Source organism: Hippichthys cyanospilos, chromosome 6, assembly GCF_059441005.1.
Source record: "Hippichthys cyanospilos isolate Australia breed blue-spotted pipefish chromosome 6, RoL_Hcya_1.0, whole genome shotgun sequence".
Lineage (NCBI taxonomy): Eukaryota > Metazoa > Chordata > Actinopteri > Syngnathiformes > Syngnathidae > Hippichthys > Hippichthys cyanospilos.
The window spans coordinates 7,636,839-7,659,133 of NC_142374.1; the positions used below are offsets into that span (position 1 = coordinate 7,636,839).

The following is a 22,295-nucleotide window of genomic DNA, read 5'->3' on the forward strand; positions in this document are numbered from 1 at the left end:
CGCAGCAGCAAAAATTGAGCAAAACAACATCATTTGCCACGGATAAGCTGCACAGGACTATAAGCCGCAGGTATATGGTGGTATATGCAAATGTAACATTTTCTTTATAATTTTTTTTAAGTGTTTAGCGACTGCAACTTCCTCTCTTTAACAGACTGAACATGCCTGCATATTTAGTCCCAACATTGTATTAATAGAAAACGGATGGATATTACCAACAGAATACTGCAGTTAAATAGCAGTTCAAACTCGAAATCAATACTTTCATAGCATTCTGTCTCCCGTTGATTATTTTAGTGAACACTGCAAATAAATATATACAATCATAAATTTATAATTACAATCATATAGACTGTATATTGTATATCAACTTTACACGTCACAAACTTTTATGCAAGATCTCATTCAATTTCGACATTTCTTTTTATATTTTTAGTCATATATTTTGAAATTCTTTTTGAGCACAGCCATTGATTCACAACTTTTTAGTTCTATTTCATAGTTGTTCTATAAACAGACTTCTTGAACACACTTTTGCTCGACCGGTGGGAAAAAACAGCAGATAAGCCGCACGGGACCATAAGCCGCAGGGCTCAAATCAGGATGAAAAAGTCGCGGCTTAATAGTCCGAAAAATGCAATAATTCTTTTCAATAATCATGTTTCAATCTGATGCTGATTATAAGCAAACTGTTTTAAATCTAATTTAATCTTGAAATGATTATGCTTTCATTATGCAGTGGATCAACTACAAAAGTAGCTATATTGTGCTGAGTCTGCATGACAGGCACATTGAAAAGCAACAGTGAAAATGATTTACAGTAGTCTTACTTACAGCCAAAGCAAAAAAAAAAACTACACAAGCTTCTTCCTACAGTATGCTCTAAAATGCGCTAAAAGGGCAGAGTTGAAGAAAAAAAAGTAGCTCTGCTTTTGTTACGCTGAACAAATGTTATGCAGTGTAAAACTTAGCAGCAGTTATTCAGCAATTGATAGTAAGAGAGTTGATTAAGACATAATTGTGTTTTTTCTCTCCTGTCCACATGTCCTTCAGGAGTAACATCTTGTGAATGAGCGTTGTACTACTGGATGCAACCACTCATAATCTATTCACATATAAAAAGACAGAGTACCGTACATGTGTTGAAGTAACAAAATCTTGAGCCATTTATTAAATTGAGACATTAGCAACAGGCAGCATTTACAGAAAAAACAGTTAATGTCATAATTAACTCAAAATTATTTACAAGTTAACGTTAAACTTCCTAATAGGACTATTGACATATTCTCCAAAGATTTAATATCAGTGAGTTTTCTTAATGATGAACATTTTCTATAACAACGGGGAAACTGCCTGCGAACCAGAAGAGGAGCTCTGGCCACGGATAAATGTCCTATTAACAAAAACCTATGCCTGCCGAGAGTACTTAGAGAAAAGTCTCTTAAAAGGTACAACTTGGGAAGTGCAGAAAAAGGCAAGTTTTGTACTCGCCTAACCGCAGGGCCAAAGGCCAAAATCCTTGTTTGTCCAATACGGTGAAGAAATTAAATCTTACCACAAATTTGTCTCATGTAAAAACAGTTCATGAGTGTTGATAGGATTTCAATCAGGGTCCGTCGGCTGTCTTCTTGGGTCTTGTCTCAGATTTGTGGTGTTTCCGAGCGTGTTTGTATTTGTCCACGTATGCCTTCACCAGATTTCCCACCTTCACCGGGTTTATTTCTCCGCTCTTGCTGTGGCACACCTGGTAAAACACACGATGGCGTCAACCTAAAGTCTTCAGTCGAAGCTGAAATTCGACTGCCACAACCCACCTTCTGCACAGCTTTACGTAGAATGTCTTTATATTCCTCCTTGTTGATGTCTCTCTTTTGGTAGAAAGGTTTGATGGCTAGTTTCACCTCCTCAATGGCTCTCTCCTGCATGTGAAGCTTCTTTAAATACGCCTGACAGCCACTGCCGGATGGCGCAGTGCCCAGGTCTTTCTTGGCTGAATCACTGACGGAGTCAGGGCCACTTGTGTCCTATTCCGGTAGTACATGCCAAATGTTTAAAGGCAACCATCAGAGAGCAATAAAGTTTCGGTGCAAGTTTAAGTTGGCATGTTGGCTTTCTTGAGTTGTGAAGGATGTGAGTGGGAAATATTCCAAGTAGAAAAAAAACAATTACCAAATCAACTTTTCAGAAAAGTGACCCCATGAGCGAGATACTTTATTTCGACCAAATGGTGTTAGTAGAAAGTTATTGACTGGGTATAGCAGTTTATATCAAATGTGTCAACATTGTTATGATTCCTAGAGTAATACTGTATACTGGATTTCACAATGTGGTTTCGGTTTCATTTCATCTGAAATTACACCACTTTCAGGTATTGTTTCAATGACATGACCACAAACGGGAGCTCCCTCAACACTTCCTGGACAAACACTGCCACCTAACGGTGATCCCATTATACGTTTTGCAGAACTGCAGTTAAAACTTGACACAAACATAAAGTGACACAAGTGTGTAGAAAGAAAGTATCTTTTCCAAAAGTACAAAGCTATTTTTTATTTTTATTTTGGTCAGACAACTGTCGGTGAACTTCGGGTGGGTCGTAAGTTACAGTGACCTCGGGCCACTGTTTATGTACAAACACCCAATAAATCAATCAAGAGAAAGATTGGAGTGCCATAAATTCGGAAATTGGGGCACTCATAACCCAAGATACCGTAGCAGGAGCAGATTTTAGTAGACTAAAAAGTACGTGGAGAAAAGAAAAATGAAGAATTATCGTCTTAAATGGGTAAAACTCAATTGTTTTAACCCTTTCACTCCCATAGGGACAATGTGTACCACTGCTTTATTCAACACAAATATTTAGAATATTTATTCAAAAACTTTGGGGTGGCTTGGCAGTCAAATATTTCGTGATGTCTATGGGCTGGACCTTGGAATTTCATGAACACTATATATTTTTTTAAACCAATTTTGATTCGTGTGCAGAGGCGCATACAAATAAATAAATGTCCTATACAAATATTTGTGGACCTAACTGCAGGAAGTCTTACCTGTCTGGTGGTAATGGATGAGGGTAGACAAACTGTCTCCTCCTTCAGCGTTTGTTTACACAAAGCCAGCTCTGAAATAAAGCATAGCGAATAGACTCAGATGAAGGTACAATTATTGGACCGCCAAATAGGGAATTGAGAAAAGAACACTTACTACTGACACACTTGTCTGGCTGCCCTCCATGAGGTTCGATTATGTTCCACGTCACCCTTTTCCCTTGAATCTTAACTTTGGATGGAGTCAGTGGCAGTTCTGTCTCAGTCTTTCTTTCCCGTTTGATGTCTTCCTGTTTGACACCGCTACCGACGTCTGGCTGTTTGACAGTAACGCCAATATCCTCCGTGTGCTCTTGCGTCACACAGTCCAGGCTGTCAAGCATCATATCTATGCAGATGGCCTCATCAAATTCTGGGACCTGCTCCATTGGGACTGTCAAATCAGTTGTGTTTGCCTGCTCCATCGGGGCCTTGACATCATGCTGAAAGTGGTTAGGCGACTCCTGGATCAAGGTCTTGACATCATGCTGAAAGTGGTTAGGTGACTCCTGGCGACCACCTGAGGTGTGATGCGACGTGACAGTCACTCGTGAAAACACAGCCTCTGCTTTCATTGGAACGATTTCACCAAATGTGTCCTTCTTGGTTGTTTCACACATTTCTTCCGCTTCCTTTTGTAATACTTGGATGGTTGAAGGTGTTTCTTCTTTCTCAGTGTGTGAGGGGGTGGGCGAATCTTGAAACATATCTATAGACTGTTGCCCTTTTTTTCTTACCTCAATGATTTGTATTTTTTTTTTCATTCCTACAGATACGGCTACGGTCTCTGCACTCTCATATTCCTTTTTAACGTCTGTAACAATGGTAGGACTGGACACATCTTCTTTGACTTCAAGATTTTTTTCCTCTTTTACAGAACTTAGTAAGACTCTGTTTTCATTCTTTGTGTCCTTGAGATATTTTGGAGATGAAAAAGGGGATACTGATGTTTTTGGTATACTTTTAGATGAACCACCTACTTTGCTTCGTTCTCTTGAGCTTGATCTGGAGAGGCTTCTATTGTGTTTTGATCGAGCCTTCACGTCGTCATAATGCGAGTGTGCGTGTTTTTTCCTTCTTTCTTTGGATCTGGATCTGTATGGTGACCTAGATCGGGACTTGGAGCGGGAGCGTCCACGTTTCTGATTTTTGGATCTACCTTTGGACCGTGATCTGGACCGAAAACGGCTGTGTGTCATATCCTTTGACACCCTTCTTCTCTCACGTCCATTTGTGCTAGTATCACTTCTTTCCTGGCTGCTGTCTTTATGTTTTTTCCTGTTTGAACGCTCTCTGCTGCTTGAGCTGGAGCTGGAACTGGACCTTCAGATAAAAATTACAAAGGAACAATTAAGTATATGTGGTGCTTTGTAAACAGAATAAAGACTAGAGTAACTTTACCTTGATCTCTGCCGCCTCTTTTTATAAGAGAGTTTAGGAGAACTGGAAAGAGAACTTTCTGACGATGAGCGTGCCCTTCTCTCTCTTGACTTTGACTGCTTTTCTTTGTCTTTGTCCATTTTCTTCTCCCTGTCTCCCTGGTTCGAGACCGGAGTGCCCTTTGACTTGACTCTATCAGATTCTGAGACACTTGAAATAGAGTGTTGTTGTTTAGATAGAACAGCTGGGATGAACGTTTTCTTATCACATGAGAAATCTCTTGGAGATGACCTAGAATCGGAATCTCTTTCTTCCTTTAGTTTTACCTTGATAAGAAATGATCCACACCCTGTAGAATTATTTTTCTTTTTGTCATGGAGGACATTTTGGGAACTAATGACACTCTCCCCACTTTCCTCCTTTGTCTTTAAATGGTCCTGGCAGTGTGGAACTCGTGAAAGCGGGCATGGAGTCTCAGAACCGGAACAACGCTTCACACCGTGTCCCAACGTGTTGTTTTTTCCCAAATCCGCAAATTCTGGCTCCCTATTTAACTTGCCACTAAGTGCTGTGTGGTTGTCAGTTTTTATGTCCACCAATATTGAGTCATTTTTAATTTTGACTACTCTTGAAGTGCAACTGCCCAACCGTGATGAAGGCTGTAAATGAGCACATTTTGGTTCTTCTTGCGCAATCTCCCTCTCATGGGCTTCAGTTTTCACTTCAAGTAGCTTCTGCTTACTTTGTGCTCCATCATGAGTAGATGCTGAACTGGAAACTGAATTAAATCCGTGAATGAAACTGCCCAAGCTCTTGTCTTCACTGTCGGAGCTGCTGGTGTCCGACAAAGTTGGGTTAAAGGGGTCATACATGTTTACTTCTGTTTTGTTACTTGCAGCTGTGTGCGCTGCCAACAGCTTCTGTTTTTCTCTGTGCTCTTCCCTCTTTTTTGCCTCATCCGTCTTCTCTTTCATTTCTCCCTGTGTGCTGCTTTCACTAGCAGATGGCAACAGAGGGATAAGTCGTCGGGAACGCCACGAGGTAGCGTTAATGCGGAAGCTTACGGATGATGAAGATGAGGAAGAAACTGAGGAATTGCAGAGTGGCGCAGAAGGAGAAGCAGTGTTAGAGGAAATTGAAAATGAGTTGGAGGATTGAGAGGACCCAGCTCGTTGATTTTGAGGCTGGCGGTCAGTGTTGCTTTGTTGACCAGCATCTTGCTCTTTGTTTTTATCCCCAGCAAAGCAGACCAAGGCTGTCTCAGGCATGCCAGAATTATTAGTGCCAGTGGAAGAATTACAATTGCTTTTATTAGTGCCGCTATTACAGTTATTTGTGGCATCTCGTTTGATTTTTGGTATCCTTGGGAGGACATCCACATCTACCCACATGGGCTTTGTAGGTGCTTTGATAGCTTGGCATTGTGATGGAAGTCTTGCTTTGCTAGAGAAGGACACACCACACATGGATGCTCCATTGGTTCTCTGAGATCCAAATGATGGTGAGGGTCGTTGTGTTGGAGGCGGCTGGAAACACGAACGACCTCTTGATGCCAAATCGGGATAGTGAGGACGCTGTATACGGCTCACATCTGAAGGTATCTGAGAGGAACACTGGGAAAGAGGTCTGTTCAAGTTGCTGTGGGGGGATGCTGGCAGATCAGAAATCTGATCCTGGCAAATCAGATGATCAGATGAAAAACACTCTCCTAGGCTTGACGAAACAACTGGCCGGACAAGACTGGATTCCTCCGAGCTGCTGCGCTTTCTTAAAACTGGCCTCAGTGTGGACAAACTTGCTGCTGAAATTGAAGCGCAATGTAAGACAATATCCTGGTAGTGGCAGGTATTCACATTAATGCTCATTTCGGTGAATAAAAGCATGTGATTGCTTACTCTTCTTTAAAGTGTACGTGATTTTAGCCTTAGTCAATGGTTCTGTCAACACTGCGTTTCAACTGAGTCTATGTCTACAAGGATTCTTTTTATGCTTTATGTGTATAAAGCTTACCCTGTATTATTAGTGCATGCTAAAATGACAAAAGGAATTTTCCCGTCAGACAATGGGAAGGATGTTATATTTGTGCGTTGAAAAAATTGCAAATGATTAAATATCAGTTTTTTACTTTTTAACGTTAATAAAAAGTCAAATATTCAACTCTTTTGAAAAGCCAACTTCTCTAATGCTAACAATAGCCATTAGATGAAAATGAATAGACTAATTGGAAATATTTTTGTCCTGATAGAATAAATTCAACGAAAGATAGACTGTAGTGCTGGGCAATATGGAAACAAAATCTATCTTTTATCATTCTTATCACAATAACAATATACCATGGTATATTTTTGGGTATTCTATCAAAAAAATATATACAACATATTAAGCCAAGGCGATATAGCGTTTTTCTAGATTAATTAAATTTTTTTGTTAAGGATGATTTAAAAAATAAATAAATCGAGATGTTCCTCCACTGTTGCCACATTCTCCTTGTAGTCAGCGGTGCGCTACGTCATGGAAGGGGCGCGACAGCCACACAGTGGCAGAGTCAGGATTTAAGGGAGCCAGGCGTCTTACTTGCTGGTTTCTATACGAGAGCGTAGCAATGCACAGGAATTGGGGTCAAGGAAGAAGAAGAAAAATATATATATAACATTTCGGGGGTGTTTAGGGTGAGTAAAAACAGATTTACATGATTAAAAGCTCCAAAAAGTTGAATGTCTAGATGTTTAAGAATTTGTGAGTCTCAGTTTTCTTTGTGTTTTGATAAAGCTTAGAATGAGAATGCAAATTGCTATGTGTAGTACCTGGCACACCTCGAGGTTATTTTCATTTTAAATAGTTATAATTCATTTTGTTGTGAGTTTATTCTCTCCCAAAGTAGTAGTATTCATGAGTTGCATTCACCTATCTCGTGATTTATTCACTTTGATTGACAGTTAAATTTGCACAATGTCTTTGTCATGTATGACTATGATACACTGTTGTTATCAGTCTGCTGATGGCAGTTGTGTTGGTGGAGAAAACAAGTGAAAGCTTTTTCCTATGAAAAGGCCTTCCGACCTAACATACTTATCAATTGCTATTTTGCAGTGCATGGGACAAATAATGCTCGACACAATTAAAACGTTTCCATCGATTTGCAATCGTCATGTCGCTCAGTGCCAGTAAAAGCTATGTTTTGTTTTGTTATAATATCCAAACGTACCTGAACGTGAGGCTGTGAGCGAGCCATCACGACTAATGACGACATCAGAGCTGTCCATCAAGAGCTGGCTTTGCCCTGAAAGAATGCTACCCAGTAGGTCAGGCACTGGCGCTGCCTCCAAAACACCTCCCGTTTGAGGAACCTCCAGACCATGCCTGGTATCAAACAGAAGTATTGGACTTTTGATTCTTTGAAAAACATAAGTGTTCCCTTGTTTTTTGCCGTTAATTGGGACTGTAACCCCCCCCCCGTGGAATGAGCAGCCCTAACTCTTTGCAGTAACTAGCCCCACCCCCTGCCGCCTCAAACACGACGCCCATTCGCAGCAACGGAAGATTCATTTAATTGAATCTGAAAGAGCCATTCACACATTCATCACATGGTCATTTTATTTTATTTCATTCTATTTTACATGCTGCTTCAACAAGCACACGTACTACTAACTTCACTTGTACCGTAGCACGCACGCCGTCCATACTCTCCCTCCACTCCCCTCCCGCCCTCCCAAAAATACACACACACAGCCCGTAGTTAATGGCAGGTCTCCTTTGATGTAGAATGACGAGCAGTGGTTTCGTTTTAAGCAAATTTGTCATTATTTGCAGCTGACGGAATATTAACAGGATGTTAGTCTGGTTCAGATTACACGAGGCTGAGCATGAGAGGATCAGTGCGATATATCGGCAGTAAACTAGTCACATAAAGTGTAATAAGCACTGATTGCACAGTATTACCAGTACATAACGATCGATATATATATATATATTTGAAAATGCAAAGTGAAGCTCAAAGTGGCGATATACAGGTATGTTTATACCTACAACACCTTCTCTTTTTTTTAAATTTAGGATTCTACTGTATGTTTTAATGATACAAGTCCCAATACATCAAGACTGAATTTTTACCTTGACATGCCCGCACTGACAGGTCGAGCAACAGGCTGGTGAGAGCGAAAAGCAGAATGAGAGATCCCTCGTCTCTTTGCCTCCAACAAAGATGAAATGGTTTCTTCTTGCGCATCCTCTTCACTGCCCCCCCCCCAAAAAAAAAACAAACAAAAATAAAAGTTGACTAATTGTTCAACCATTACCAGGATTGGTTATCATTATAATGGTAAGATATTACAGAATATATAGTCAACCATTGATCATACCGATCTGCAAAGGGATCCAGGTCAAAAGGATCCCCATATATTGAAAGAGACGCAGCACCTATGTCAGCTCGCATGCTGCTTAGCGTGTGCTCTGAGGGTTGACACACAGTAGGAAGTGAACAGTTGTTCTTGTCCTTTGACAGTCCGAGACTATTGGCGATGCGGCTACGAGGAGTCGCTACCTTTTTCCCCACCTATGATAAACACACACACACACACACACATACATATATATGTGTGTATATATATATATATATATATATATATATATATATATATATATATATATATATATATATATTCACACACACACACACACATACATACATACAGACAGTTATCTTACACTGCACTGTGTATTAAATGTATTTTGTGGAAAGTTAAAAATAGATGATGAATGACTCACCAATGACTTTTTAGATTTAGACTTTCTCAGTTTACGTTTCTTCCTTGGTTTTGATGAACGACCTTTTCTCCCCTTAACAGAGAGTGGCTTCTTGTTTGTGGCCTTTCGGCGTGTTCCTGTTCAATAAAGGACATTATATTCTGTAACAATTGTTTCCACTGCTTTGCTTTTGCAAGCCTATTTACCAGTCTTGCGCTTGCGTCTGGTTGGAACACGAGGTGTGAGGTCTCTAACATATATCGCTGTGTTCAGGCCAGCAACCACTGCATTGATAGTCTCATCCAACCAATTAGACTGGATCTGTTCTGCTAGAGCAAGCTAGAAAGAAATAGTATATAATTAATCACTACCTAAGTTGATTTAATTAGTCCATGCATATTAATTAAATCACATGCATCACTCTCCTGTTGTCAGTATGACCTTAAAAGGTGAGTGTGATTCCTTTAAATGAAATACTGCAGCAACTAAAGAAAACAAACAATGGACCAAAATAATCCAAATAACCTAACAATGTAAGGGAAGCAAAAAAAAAAAAGAAAGAAGCATCACGCCATCATGCCAAACCTGTGATGTGCGTGCCTGTGTGATACGATGCCGATTCACATTGGCCCGAACCCGCTCACTGTGCTGAGTGCGGGCGATGGCTCGTGTTGGACCTGCAGCTCGAGACTGGGAACGACTGGTGGTCGGCTGGACAGCAGACGGAAGCCTTTGCGTTTGATTCTGATGTTCAACTGATCCTTTAAAAAAAAGAATGATTTTGAGGGAAAGTGGGTAAAGCCTAGACACTTTGTACAAGATTTGCTGTTTAATTGTTTCTATAAAAATAGTTGGGTGTCTGGAGTTCCTTACAACCCATTAGTAATGAAATACAACATCTGAGTGTATTATCTGCCTATTTCTCAAAAAAATGTCTGTGAAATAGCCTTTCTAAATTCTGACGTCAAAGCTCTAGTAAGTGCATTAAGCATTGCATCCAATGCATGTGTCTATGAACTAACTGATAAATGAATGATGTGCAGCGCATGAATTGATGACTTGAATGAAAAAGCTCTGAGTATTATTGCAGGGGGTCCTTTTTCCACCCTCATGTCACAGCCCCTTAGCTCTAACCCCCAAAAGCCACAGAGTAGAATAGCTTTATTGTCATTGTCCAGCAGGTATACAAAAAAATGTTCTTGCGACAGACCATCTGCTCAAAACATTTTACCTATGAGGGAATCTTAAATATTGGAAAAAAAATCTGTGTAATTCTTAATCCGAGATGTAATTTGATGAGTGCACAGCGATGTCATCAAGACAGAATAATTACACAAACAGAATGAAGGAATACATAATGAGAAAAAAAACATATCTAAGCACTTTGTACCTCCCCCGAAAATAAATATGCCTCAACTTACCAGAGTTGTTTTGGTTATTAACAACACATTCAGGACAGAACCATTCTTCAACAGGAACGGTGTCCAGAGGTGGTGTGAGACATTCCATGTGGTAACTGTCAACAAAGAGAAGTTGTCTAGTAGCTGAAGTAATTTGCTGGTGTGCTAGAATATTTGTTTTCGAAGAAGGAAAGCATATGTCAACCCCAACTTTAATATTTGTATTACTTTTAAATATTACTCCTCATTGTGCCTCCTTGTCATTTACAAAACTTTGTTAATGTCAGAAACAGAAAAATTATACATTAGTGAAGACCTACCACAAAAAAGGAGCAGAGTCACAAAACAATAGCCCCTTTCACGCTGCCCATCAAAGTTTGTCTTTTCACTGATTTTTACCATGTTACTGTCCTGTGTAAAAGGTACCTTTATGGATTTGGGAGTTGAAGTTAAAAAGCATTTTTTAGTGGATGTGTGAGGACAGAATTTTGGCTTGGGTCTTTAACATCTAACTCTGGTTGCAGGTGGCAGCGTTTCACACACAGAGCAGCAAGCGGCGAAAGATACTACAAAAAGTCACCTTACATGGTCAGTGGGAAAGAGAATCATGTGAATTGTTAGAATATTTCTAGAACTAAAATAATCTGCGAATCATTGGTTCGTTTTGATTTTTAAAAAGTGAGTAGTTATTTTGTTGCTTCTAATTTAACATAACACAACAGGTCTTTTGTATTTTTATTGCCAATTGAAAACTGATAGAACAAATGACATTCATGTTTTATTTTTTGGGAAATCGAGATTTGCAATCCATTTAAATTGGTTTTTCAATTAACAATAACAGTATTAAACCTTATCAACCCATAATTTTACACAATAATTAAACAAAGAAATTGCATGTCCATGTGAGTAATATATAGTGTGACGAGTAAAATGACAACAATGAAAGAAAACACTCAACAACCACAAACCGATCACAAACTTTTTCACAAAAATCGGCCAGTAGCCAGTCAATGATCAGCAGTCAGTCAATCGGAGCATCGTTACTACAAAGTGCTGCTGCAAGAGTCTTGAATGGATGAAAGTCTCACCCAGCATCACAGCCATCACAGAGCAGAAGACGGTCCTCTCGATCACTGCCCTGACACACCTCACAGTTGGTCTGTTCCAAGTCTAAATCAATTGTCACTTCGTTGTCTTCCGTCACGGTTTTCTGTACTGTAATCTGTATGGAGTGCAAGTACAACAAACAGTTAGAGGCAAATACAGAAAGCAATATCACATCTAAATTTTTTTTTTTTTTTTTTTTTTTATATATAAACATGAGATGATATTAGTCTGTGTAAGGGTAAGTCTATGGCATCCCCACTCTCTAGCTCAACTTTGCATATTTCCATATTACCATATGAAATGTTCCAAGTAAGTTGGATATCATGGACAGAAGTTAAAAGCTCTGCCGGCACATCTGTGGGAATTTTTTTCTGAAATACCGGCAACCCCTCTCTAAAATGTAATACCAGTTGTGTAAAATGAATTAAGCAACAAACATTCTTACCATTTTCTGCACTTTGCCACCATAAGACTTCCTTAGGTATATACTGTTGAATGTAATACGGTCCACAGGGCATGAGTTTGCGTTCTAAAAAGAGGAACAAAAACACAATAAATTAGATCTCCTGCCTGTAAACATTTTGAAAATGTTAATTAAAATGAAGTCAAAAAAATTCTTTTCACAAATATGGTCGTTGTGCTGCTGGTTTAAACATAGTCTTCTGATAGATATTGTGCTGTTGAAATAACAAGTTAAAGTGATACTGTGTAAGATTTAGACCATTTTTCAGTAAAAATGAATAAATTATTATAAATTTCAAAAACTGGCAAATAAATGTGTTGTTAATGACAAACAGTATGTTTTAATATAATCGTAGGTCTAGTTATCATTAAATGATATTACATGGGGGGGGTGGCACTCCTCAGAAGGTCGACAAGTCAGTTATAGCTACGCACAGCAGGAGGAGAAGTGTTTATTGCCGCTTTGCCCGGCTAAAGCTCCCTCAGGTGCATGCGAAAAATTACACAGTCTCTCTTTAAGCACAGAAATCAAACCCAGAATGCAAAATATAACAGTGGACATTTTGATGTCACTTCCATTTAAGATGAAAAGGTAGTAAATTTAGATCTGTGGAGTATGTGCCAATCAACAAAGAGCTGAATACTTTTTTTACAAGCTAAAAGTAGCGCTCCTCAATTTGTACATACTGTATGATGTACTATGACACTTGGGATTTAAAGGAGCCTCATGTGACCACGGACAATCAATGGTTTGAACTCAAGGTATTGTTAATTCTCACAATGTTACCCTATCTTACAGTATACATCCATTTCCACGGTTTTATTTATGTGTGATGTAACCAAACAGATCTGCATCAGTCCCATTATGTTGAGAAAATAGGCCCATCTTACCTTGGACCAAGCAAGGATGCAGTCGAGGCAAAAGTAGTGCTCACAGTTCTCTGGTGTCGCCACAGGCTGGTTGTTGAAGGTATTCAAGCAGATTGGACATTTATCTGCATCCTCATCTGAGCTCATGGCTAAAATGGCTCCAGAGGTGCTGCCGAAAACGCCATCTTCAGCTTCAGCGTCTCCATCTTCTTCATCCTCATCTTGCGTAGATATTACAGTACACAGCATAGGTTCTTGATCATTTATACAGGTTTAAAATAATGAACAGTTAAGAAGAGACATCAAGTCACTAGTGTCTGTCATTTCTTTTTTTCCCCTTAACTCAATAGAAGATTGTATGGTGGGAATACATACGCAAAAGATAAAATGTGCTGATATCATGTTAAAATGTCAATGCAATACTTCAACAATATTATGAGTTTGGAATGTAAACACATCTATTTACTACCCTTATAAACTGGGCGGAACACACGCGCACACAATGAAGCACTGTCTATATCAGAGATTTGTGGTACATTTGATTGTGACAACATTGACATAAACATGTGAAGTGGCCAACACAGCTGTTCAAATATATATTGGGCATTACCGTCCTCCTCTTCGTTGTCTTCTCTGTCCTCCCCCTTCAAGTCATCATCATCACCTTCTTCATCACTACTCTCGGATTCTCCCTCTTCAGACCCACCAGTGTCATCATCGGAGTCTAAAAATACATAAGAGTAAATTTAAATAAAAGTATGTTTTTTTTGTTTTTTTTTTAGCAGAAGTCATTCATGCATGTCATGTTTTTGTAATAAACTCTGATCACACAATACCTGAAATTTCCCATGGCACCGTTCCTTTGCGCTTTATCAGCTCATCTGGGCTGTCACCATCATCCATGACTGCTCATGAACTTTAGCTTCACTAAAGCTTGAGTACAAAAATAACTGGAAATATGATATTACGTTCAATCAATCAATCAATCAAATTTTATTTATATAGCCCTAAATCACCGAAGTCTCAAAGGGCTTCACAGAATGAAAAGAGGTCGTACAGAGACATCTTTTCAGTATAAGGTACACAACAGCATCCCCTGTCAAAGCTCCCAGAAGGGGAAGGAAAAACTCAAAAACCCCAATTTGGGGAAAATCAGAAACCTCCAGAAGGGACCACAGGTGGGAGGAGCCCCCTTCCAGGCCCACAGGTTGAAGTGGATGCTGCATGTACCAGACACACGTTCCTTTATTTAGATTTTAAACATTTGTTCTAAAAATGTATGTTAAGTGGATTCACCAAGAGCCAGATTACTCACAGCTTGGAAGACAGGGCAAGTTGATTTGATCAAACAGAAACGTTTATTTCCAGTGCTGCCTGTGTCAAATTTACATAAAACAGAGTATGAAGAATGTAAATACAGGTACAAATAATTCCCGATACAAAATAATGTTATGAGAACAATTCAACAGCACTTTATGACATCATAGGGTCCAAATTGAATGATGCTCATTTATTGGGCCGGAAACGATTCGCGTTATTTGCGAAAGATTCTTTGCATTCTGGAAAAATGCATGCGTGTGCAAAAGACAAGGACTACACATGTAAACAATGATGCAAGCTGGATCAAATGATGCTTACGTCGTGTGTTGGATTAATTCATTTTAGGGGTGAGCAGTAATATTATTCGCAGAGGCGTGCACGAATACGAATATAACCATACAGACATAAATATGTTCTAGCACGAAAAGCAACATGGTAACATTTGCACTAGCGTGTGTTGTTAGCTAACCTTTCAGTAGCATAAGCTAAATTTAGCAAAGAGGTTCGACTACACAGTTGCAATTTGTTCTCCCACGTTCCAAGCAAACCAGTCTGAGTCGCACCAAGTAAAAGTCTCAATTGAGCCTTTACATGCTCAGTTAAACCTACCATATTCGGTGGAGAATTTAACGCTATGCTTTGACGTTTTGCAGGGGAAAGTGTTGAGTGACACCGCCGGCTGCTTCGACAAAATTGCCGAGTGCACAGTCTTGTTTCTTTGGTGTTTAATGGTGGCCGGTAAACATCAGTTAAATGCAATACCGCTCTCTAGTGGCATGGAGTATGCATCGAGTTTGAAATGTAAAAGTTGTTGACGCTACTATTTTACAGACTTTCTATCAGCACCACTGCGATTGGCTACACTACCAAAGGGTCACGTCTAGTCACTTGGGGTCTAACTATAGTTCTAACTGGCAAAACCTTTTTTTCTCCCAAGACCAGAGAATTGTTACAAATAAGGGATACAAATATGTCCATTAGACAAGTGAATGGAAGACGGCTTTGGCTTGCTGTAATCAACAGAATCGGATCAATTTGTCGTAAGTAAAATATTGATTTTTCTTTATTCTATTCCTCTCAAACTTCAATCCCCCCAAAAAACCTAGCAGTAGTTGGCTAGAGCTTGTTCTACCAGCATGGGGGAAATGCCATCACTCGTCATGGAAGAGGCACACCAGCAAATGTTTGTAATCCAAACATGGTTAACCCTTGGATCCAGAATTTTTTCTTTAGTGAGTCTATATATTATTTTAATTTAATGTAGTCATGGGTTATAGTAAGTTTTGTAACAATCATGAGTGATAGCGTTAAGCGCTTCTGTGCATGCGAGCATCCTTCGTGACCAGTGACAGTATAACAAGTCCGACTAGTGTAAAAGCTTTTAAATGTCTTGTATTTAATCCTGTATTTCAAAATATAATGTAAATAATGTAATATTTTAATTGATTCAAGATGTTGGGTCGTACTCCCGGGTTCGCAGTTATAATGTTGTCATTTATACGGATCAAAATCAATGATTATATTTGTTGGCATAGGAAGTACTCGCCTGCCTGTCAAATGTCTCTGTGTACTGTTACAGATTGGCAATTTACACTCAAAACTGTTACTCACATAACAAATGTAAATATTATCGGCGGCGCTCAATGAAATAGGAAAAAGAACAGTTCCCTACCAAAATGGTCCGACGCATGGGATTATGGGATATGTTACTATTGTTTATCTTTGGCGGCCTCCCGTGTTCAACTAAACCAACTACAGTAGTGTAACCGGTTACATAATGCATTGTGATCCTGATTTGGTACACTATGCTCATGAGGTTATGTGTATCCTGGATGGGAATAATCCAGTCAGGGGTCAAAGCCAAATACTTTTTAGCTAGAAAGGTTCAAATAAAGGTCTCGAACCGGATGCGTGTCTGGCAAAACAGTTCACAAACACAATGTACTTGGTGAAATGTTGGAATAAGGAAATCTCTGTTACCATTTGATAAACCCATTGTTTTTCTATTGTTTTATTTTAATCGTCATTTTTCATTATTACACTGCGCAGGCGGCGGTAAAATGTAATTCTATTTCATTTACAATATATCTCCAGAATTTAACATGTGCTATATTGTTATTACATAATTAATTAATGAGTATCTTCGGCGGGACCAGAATGTTCCCGAACGTCACGTCGTAAATAATGAAGTGCTCTTCTTCCTGGTCGTCATCGTGAGATCAGATTGTCGTGCAGCATCCTTGCTACGTGCACAGCCTCCCTCTGCTCATGGCAACACTGTACACTGGCGAGTCGAGTTAAACCACTTTGCACTGTACGCATAGGGGCGTCATTTGTTCAAAGAGGTTCAAATCAAATCTAGTGGGTAAAGAACAGCAGCTACTAATACCGACAAAGTTTATTCAAACATATATATTTCAATTCCGGTTGAAATTTGTCGTACTTAATTACCTGACAGAAATTTGATTAAAAGTGGAATGGTTTATCCCTAATGTAAGACGTGCGAAACTGAACGCACCGCACCCCAACTAGAGCGTAAACGTCAAAGTCCATGCTGGTTGTGGTAGACCCACCTTTCTGGGCACTTTATTCGTCAATAACGACTCGCGGGCGGGGCGTGTTCTCCTTTGAGGCAGGCTCATTGGGTGTATATTGTGCTCATAGCCTTGTAAATTTGCATAACCAAGTCAGGTTGTCGATGCACGGGAGTGGGCTGGGTAGAGCCAGTGCAAGTGAACTTAACTTCGGCTGTGTTGGATATACTATAATCTGTAAATTCTCCCAAGTTTTAGCATTCGCTGTGATTTTTTTTTAAAGAAAAAATAAACTAATTAGTGTGTCTGGAAATTGGCGTGATATGCGCACATTGCGACATTTCACGTTGTTTTTTTGTTTGTTTGTTTTATTTTTTAATTGAGAAATACTACCCAAAAAGAACTTAGGACCGGTAAGTAGAGCTTTATTACACACCATTGTTAAACTGTATCGGAAACTGATTGATGGATGGATGTTTCTTTATTCAAACGAATGGAGACCACATACCACCTGCCTTTGGACTAACTACAGTTCCTTTATGGGTAATTGCTGCACATTTTGATAGTTGGAATTGAGGATGAACTCAAATATTCCAGGGAAACTATCACTTAGGTCATTTAAACTATGATTCTTTTTGTTACATCTTTTATACAGTAGATGTTGTGACAAGATATCCCTGGATAGACTGTCCCTGGGTCTTTATGTGACAGTACAATGTCCGTGTTTCATTCACAATATTGTTTGTGTGTTTTAGTGACTGAAAGCTCTAAAAGCAGGTAAGCCACTGACTAACGCACATTGCGCCCAATTACAGTTCCACTGTGCGTGTGACAGCGGCTAACCTGGTTTTGGGAATGCCTCTGGTGGAGCAGACAAGACATCATTCTACAAGCACGCCTTCACCATGTCCCAATACCGTACTGTACTGGGGGTTCCTGCCCCAGCCCCTCCCATTGTTTTTTTATTTATGGTCTGCACAGCGAGTGTGTCATGTGCTTATAGGTCTGACCTCGGTGACCTACTCTCTCAAATAGATTGATGCTGATGAACGTTTGCATTTCATTCTGCAGCGCTATTATGAAATGATTGCAGTAATGTGGCTACAAATGAGCCCGGGTTATGTTATTACACAAAGCCCTTAATGTGAAATGATGCCCGGTTTGTAATTCGACACACTTTAATTAGTCAGGGTAATTCATTTATTCTTTTGCAAGAGGTGTTATTGAACTGATTGCAGCTATGTCATCACAATCATTTGAATGGAACTCTAACAGTTTTCAATTTCACGTTAGTGTGCTTTTGAGTAGGTGCGTTTACTTAAAAAAATAAAAAATGAATAAATAAATCACTTTCGGAAGGCATGAAGCAGTGTAGTCATTTTTCAAGCGGGACATGCTATTTGGCTAAAGTCTGTCATGACATTTGAATGGAAACGCTTGGACGGCATGTAAAACTCTTCTTGTCCACAAGTGGGAGTCAGAGGTGCACCGGGTCTGTCCAGACAGTGGCGCCAATACATGGATTTGGTAGATTATGTAACCTCTGCCAGACAGCTCTAAATCAGGGGTCTCAAACTTGCGGCCCGCGGGCCAATTGCGGCCCCCGGGACGATAATTTGCGGCCCCCGTCTTGATATGAAAGATTAATATTAGTGCGGCCCGCAAAACGGTTGTTGTGTGCGAAGCTTAACGAACCAATCACGATAAGGTAATTACCCTAGTTCGCCCCGCCCATAATAACGTTGAAATTTCTTCCGCATTTGTATCGTTAGGTACGGTGGCCGAGAGCCCTCAATGTCGATTTAGTGTCCTTCCGCCCCGCAAGTAAAGGATTTACCGACTGCGTTAACGGAACTCTATGGCAGATTTAGACATATAAGGGGTTGGGTGACCAGCCGAGTGCTTTCCCCTCACTCAACTACGCCGTATTTATATACGATTTTACTTTTTTATTTTGGAAAAGTGGGTTTAAATTTCACTACAATGCTACCCAGATCTCCCTGCCATATACACGCCTTTCTCTGATAACGATCAGAAAGCGAACGTGCGTATGAGCCACACCCCCGTTAAACCCGAGACGAACTCCCGGTGGAATCACACGTTACAGAGCCCCAAAGATGTCGCTTTCAAATCCTGCAGTGAAGAGAAAGGTTGGCGATGAGCACAGACAATTTCAGGAAAAGTGGGGAGTGCAATATTTTTTTGTTGAGCACAGGGGCACCCCAACGTGTCTTATTTGCACTGAAAAAGTTGCGGTGCACAAGGAATACAATTTGAAACGTCATTATACAACTAGACATGCTGAGGAGTACGAAAAATACCAGGGAGATGAGAGAGCCAACCAGGTTGACAGTCTTAAAAAACGTCTACTGAGGCAACAAGATTTATTTAAGAAAGCAACCAAAGAAAATAATGCAGCAGTCGAAGCCAGCTATGCCATTAGCGAGATGATTGCTAAAGCAGGAAAACCATTCACAGAAGGTGAATTTGTCAAAAAGTGCCTATTACAGGCTGCACATATTGTCTGTCCAGAAAAGAAAGGTCAGTTTAACAACATCAGCCTTTCTGCCAACACCGTGGCAGAGCGCATTTCTGAACTGTCAAGTGACATTTATGATCAACTGTGCTATAAAGCAAAATGTTTCAGTGTATATTCAGTGGCTCTTGATGAGACCACAGACATCACAGACACTGCCCAGCTCGCAATATATGTCCGTGGTGTTGATGACAATTTTGAAGTGATGGAGGAGTTGCTCACAGTAATTCCAATGCATGGCCAGACCACTGCTAAGGAAATATTTCACCACCTGTGTGATGCCATTGAGAATGCTGGTTTGCCATGGAAGAGCTTTGTTGGAATAACAACTGATGGAGCCCCATCAATGATAGGGAGGAAGAATGGACTGGTTGCACTTGTTCAAAAAAAACTGGAAGAGGAGGGTGTGGAGGAGGCCATAGCTCTGCACTGCATCATCCATCAGCAGGCCCTTTGCAGCAGATGCCTGAAGTTTGACAATGTGATGTCTGTCGTCGTGAAATGCATCAACCAAATCAGATCCAGGGGCTTAAAGCACAGAAGGTTCCGTGCTTTTTTAGAGGAAATGGAGTCAGAATATGGGGATGTCCTCTACTTCACTGAGGTACGTTGGCTCAGCAGGGGAAACGTATTGAAGAGATTTTTTGAGTTGAGAACAGAAGTAAAAGACTTCATGGAGAAGGGTGGGGTGGCTGTTCCTGTGCTAAGTGATTCCAAATGGCTCATGGACTTAGCTTTTCTTGTTGATATCACACATGAGCTTAATGTTCTGAACAAGAAGCTACAAGGCCAGGGGCAACTTGTCAGTGCTGCCTATGACCAAGTGAGAGCATTCTGCACAAAACTTGTGTTGTGGAAAGCCCACCTCTCTCAGACAAACCTCTGCCATTTCCCAGCATGCAAGTCACTCATGGATGAAGGCAGACCATTCAGTGGTGAGAAGTATGTTGAAGCCATTTTGAAGCTACAGGAGGAATTTGATCACAGGTTTGCAGATTTCAAGACGCACAGAGCCACATTCCAAATTTTTTCGGACCCCTTCTCCTTTGATGTGCAAGATGCCCCTCCTCTGCTTCAAATGGAGCTCATTGACCTGCAGTGCAACTCTGCACTCAAAGCCAAGTTCAGGGAGATGAGTGGAGAAGCAGACAAGCTTGGGCAATTTTTGAGAGAGTTGACCCCCAGCTTCCCTGAACTTTCCAAAATGTTCAAGCGAACCATGTGCCTTTTTGGGAGCACATACTTGTGTGAGAACCTCTTCTCCGCCTTGAACTTCAATAAGTCCAAGTACAGGTCCAGACTTACGGATGGGCATCTTCATGCCCTCCTGAGGGTCTCCACTGCTTCCTCCCTCAAGCCAAACGTGGCTCGGCTATGTGAGAAGAAGCGCTGCCAGGTCTCTAGCAGCAAGAAGTAGGCAAGAGAAGCCATTTTCAGAATAGTTCAAGTTCAATGTTTCATTCATGTTCATAAAGTTAAAAGTTAAAGAACCGTTAAATCAGACATTTGTTTTCTAATTCATTTATTTAATTCATTATTTTGTGTTAAAAATAAAGATATTTGTGAACATTAGAATGATTTATCAGCGCTTTTCTTGTGGAAATCCTGATGCGGCCCAGCCTCACCCAGACTTTGCCTCCAGTGGCCCCCAGGTAAATTGAGTTTGAGACCCCTGCTCTAAATCGTCTCACTATAATCCAATTCCACATAAATTAATCATTATATCTGAACTAGCCATCTTGCGATGCTAAAATTTCTAATTCGCACAATGCATGGAGTTATAAATCAAAGTAAGAAATGAACAGGAAATGTTGTTGAACCTTTGTTCCCTAGCTCAAGAGAAACAAAAGTTGAAGTCGTGTTCTCACTCTAGCGTTGGCCCGTAGTCTAAAACTCACTTGACATCAATCAGCATGCAACAATCCACATGTTTGCACATCAAGTGTAAAACAGTTTTGTCGTGGTGACGCTACTTAGGTGAGTACATCCTATGCAATTAAAAAGCAATAAATAAGGAAATCGTCCACTGTCATTGACAGCTTTAGACGTCAACAATTCAGAAAATAAGTTGACAGCTGATATAAATGAAAAATCCTTTTTAACTGGGTTGGCAGTGACAGAATTGATGAATATGACTGCTAATAGTGAATAGCTCTTTGTATTTTTATTTTTGCAAGTCTGGATCCATTCTTGGGTATTTCTGAAGACTTCTTTTGGAACATCCTCCATGCTCAACATCACGGAGGTCAGCGAGCAGTCAGGTTTACTTTAATGAGGAGATACGCTCTGGAGCAGCTCCTAGAGGGGCGAAACAGAGCTGTGGTTTCTGATGAACTTGAGTGCACAGCTAATAATAAATGTGCAACAACATTAGGCCGTACTCAAGACACTGCCAACTCTACAGTCGAGAAGAATTATTTGGGCGAGTTTTCATGATTTTGTCTTTACCCTAAGCACCGGTAGCATTACTGCCTACTGCATTTACCATGCTGTGGAAAAAATATTTGCCCCATCCTGATTGCTGTTTTTTGCATATGTATCACTCCCAAAGGTTTGTTTCAATCGAGCTAATGTTAATATCACACTGAGACAACCCAATGATATATTTCGTTTCGAAAATATGTTTGTTTATGGGGCTATGGAAACGTATCCGAGCCTCTGTGAAAAAGTAGTTGCCCCCTGAACCTAACAGCGAGTTATCACCTTTGGCAGCAATAATGTTTGCTGCAATCGGTGATGAACCAATTCCTTAATTTTGCTCTTTTTGAGCTTTTCTCGGGCAGACTTGCTCGTGTGTTTCAAATGATTGTCCAGACGCATCCAAAAGCGCTTGAGTTTGACGGAACAAACGAATGGA

General features: G+C 40.2%; 2 protein-coding genes and 1 long non-coding RNA gene across 5 annotated transcripts; 2 read left to right on the top strand and 1 right to left on the bottom strand.

Moving 5' to 3' along the window:
• Nucleotides 1-1,142: 1,142 nt before the first annotated feature.
• Nucleotides 1,143-15,075, bottom strand: phrf1 (PHD and ring finger domains 1). Of its 3 annotated transcripts, none has more exons than XM_088417922.1 (19): nt 14,978-15,073; nt 14,364-14,422; nt 13,885-13,998; nt 13,659-13,772; nt 13,070-13,269; nt 12,162-12,245; nt 11,698-11,831; nt 10,631-10,725; nt 9,795-9,970; nt 9,416-9,548; nt 9,231-9,346; nt 8,825-9,018; nt 8,577-8,699; nt 7,672-7,826; nt 4,488-6,267; nt 3,205-4,409; nt 3,051-3,121; nt 1,815-2,024; nt 1,143-1,744 (listed from the first exon to the last, which is right to left on the bottom strand). In XM_088417922.1, the coding sequence occupies exons 3-19, from the start codon at nt 13,949-13,951 to the stop codon at nt 1,607-1,609; spliced, it is 4,995 nt and encodes a 1,664-aa protein (XP_088274048.1). In that variant the 5' UTR covers nt 13,952-13,998; nt 14,364-14,422; nt 14,978-15,073; the 3' UTR covers nt 1,143-1,606. The 3 variants fall into 3 exon arrangements, with proteins under 3 accessions (XP_088274048.1, XP_088274049.1, XP_088274050.1); XM_088417923.1 differs by having other exon boundaries at nt 13,885-13,981; nt 14,978-15,067; XM_088417924.1 differs by having other exon boundaries at nt 4,488-6,264; nt 13,885-14,422; nt 14,978-15,075.
• Nucleotides 15,076-17,074: 1,999 nt separating this feature from the next.
• On the top strand, nt 17,075-18,264 carry LOC148422020 (uncharacterized). The gene is made up of 2 exons (XR_015865821.1): nt 17,075-17,315; nt 17,718-18,264. It is a non-coding gene; the product is annotated as an uncharacterized LOC148422020 (long non-coding RNA).
• A 1,085-nt stretch (nt 18,265-19,349) lies between these two features.
• Nucleotides 19,350-20,855, top strand: LOC148422021 (general transcription factor II-I repeat domain-containing protein 2). Its single transcript, XM_088416579.1, has one exon. The coding sequence runs from the start codon at nt 19,350-19,352 to the stop codon at nt 20,853-20,855; it is 1,506 nt and encodes a 501-aa protein (XP_088272705.1).
• The last annotated feature ends 1,440 nt before the right edge of the window (nt 20,856-22,295 follow it).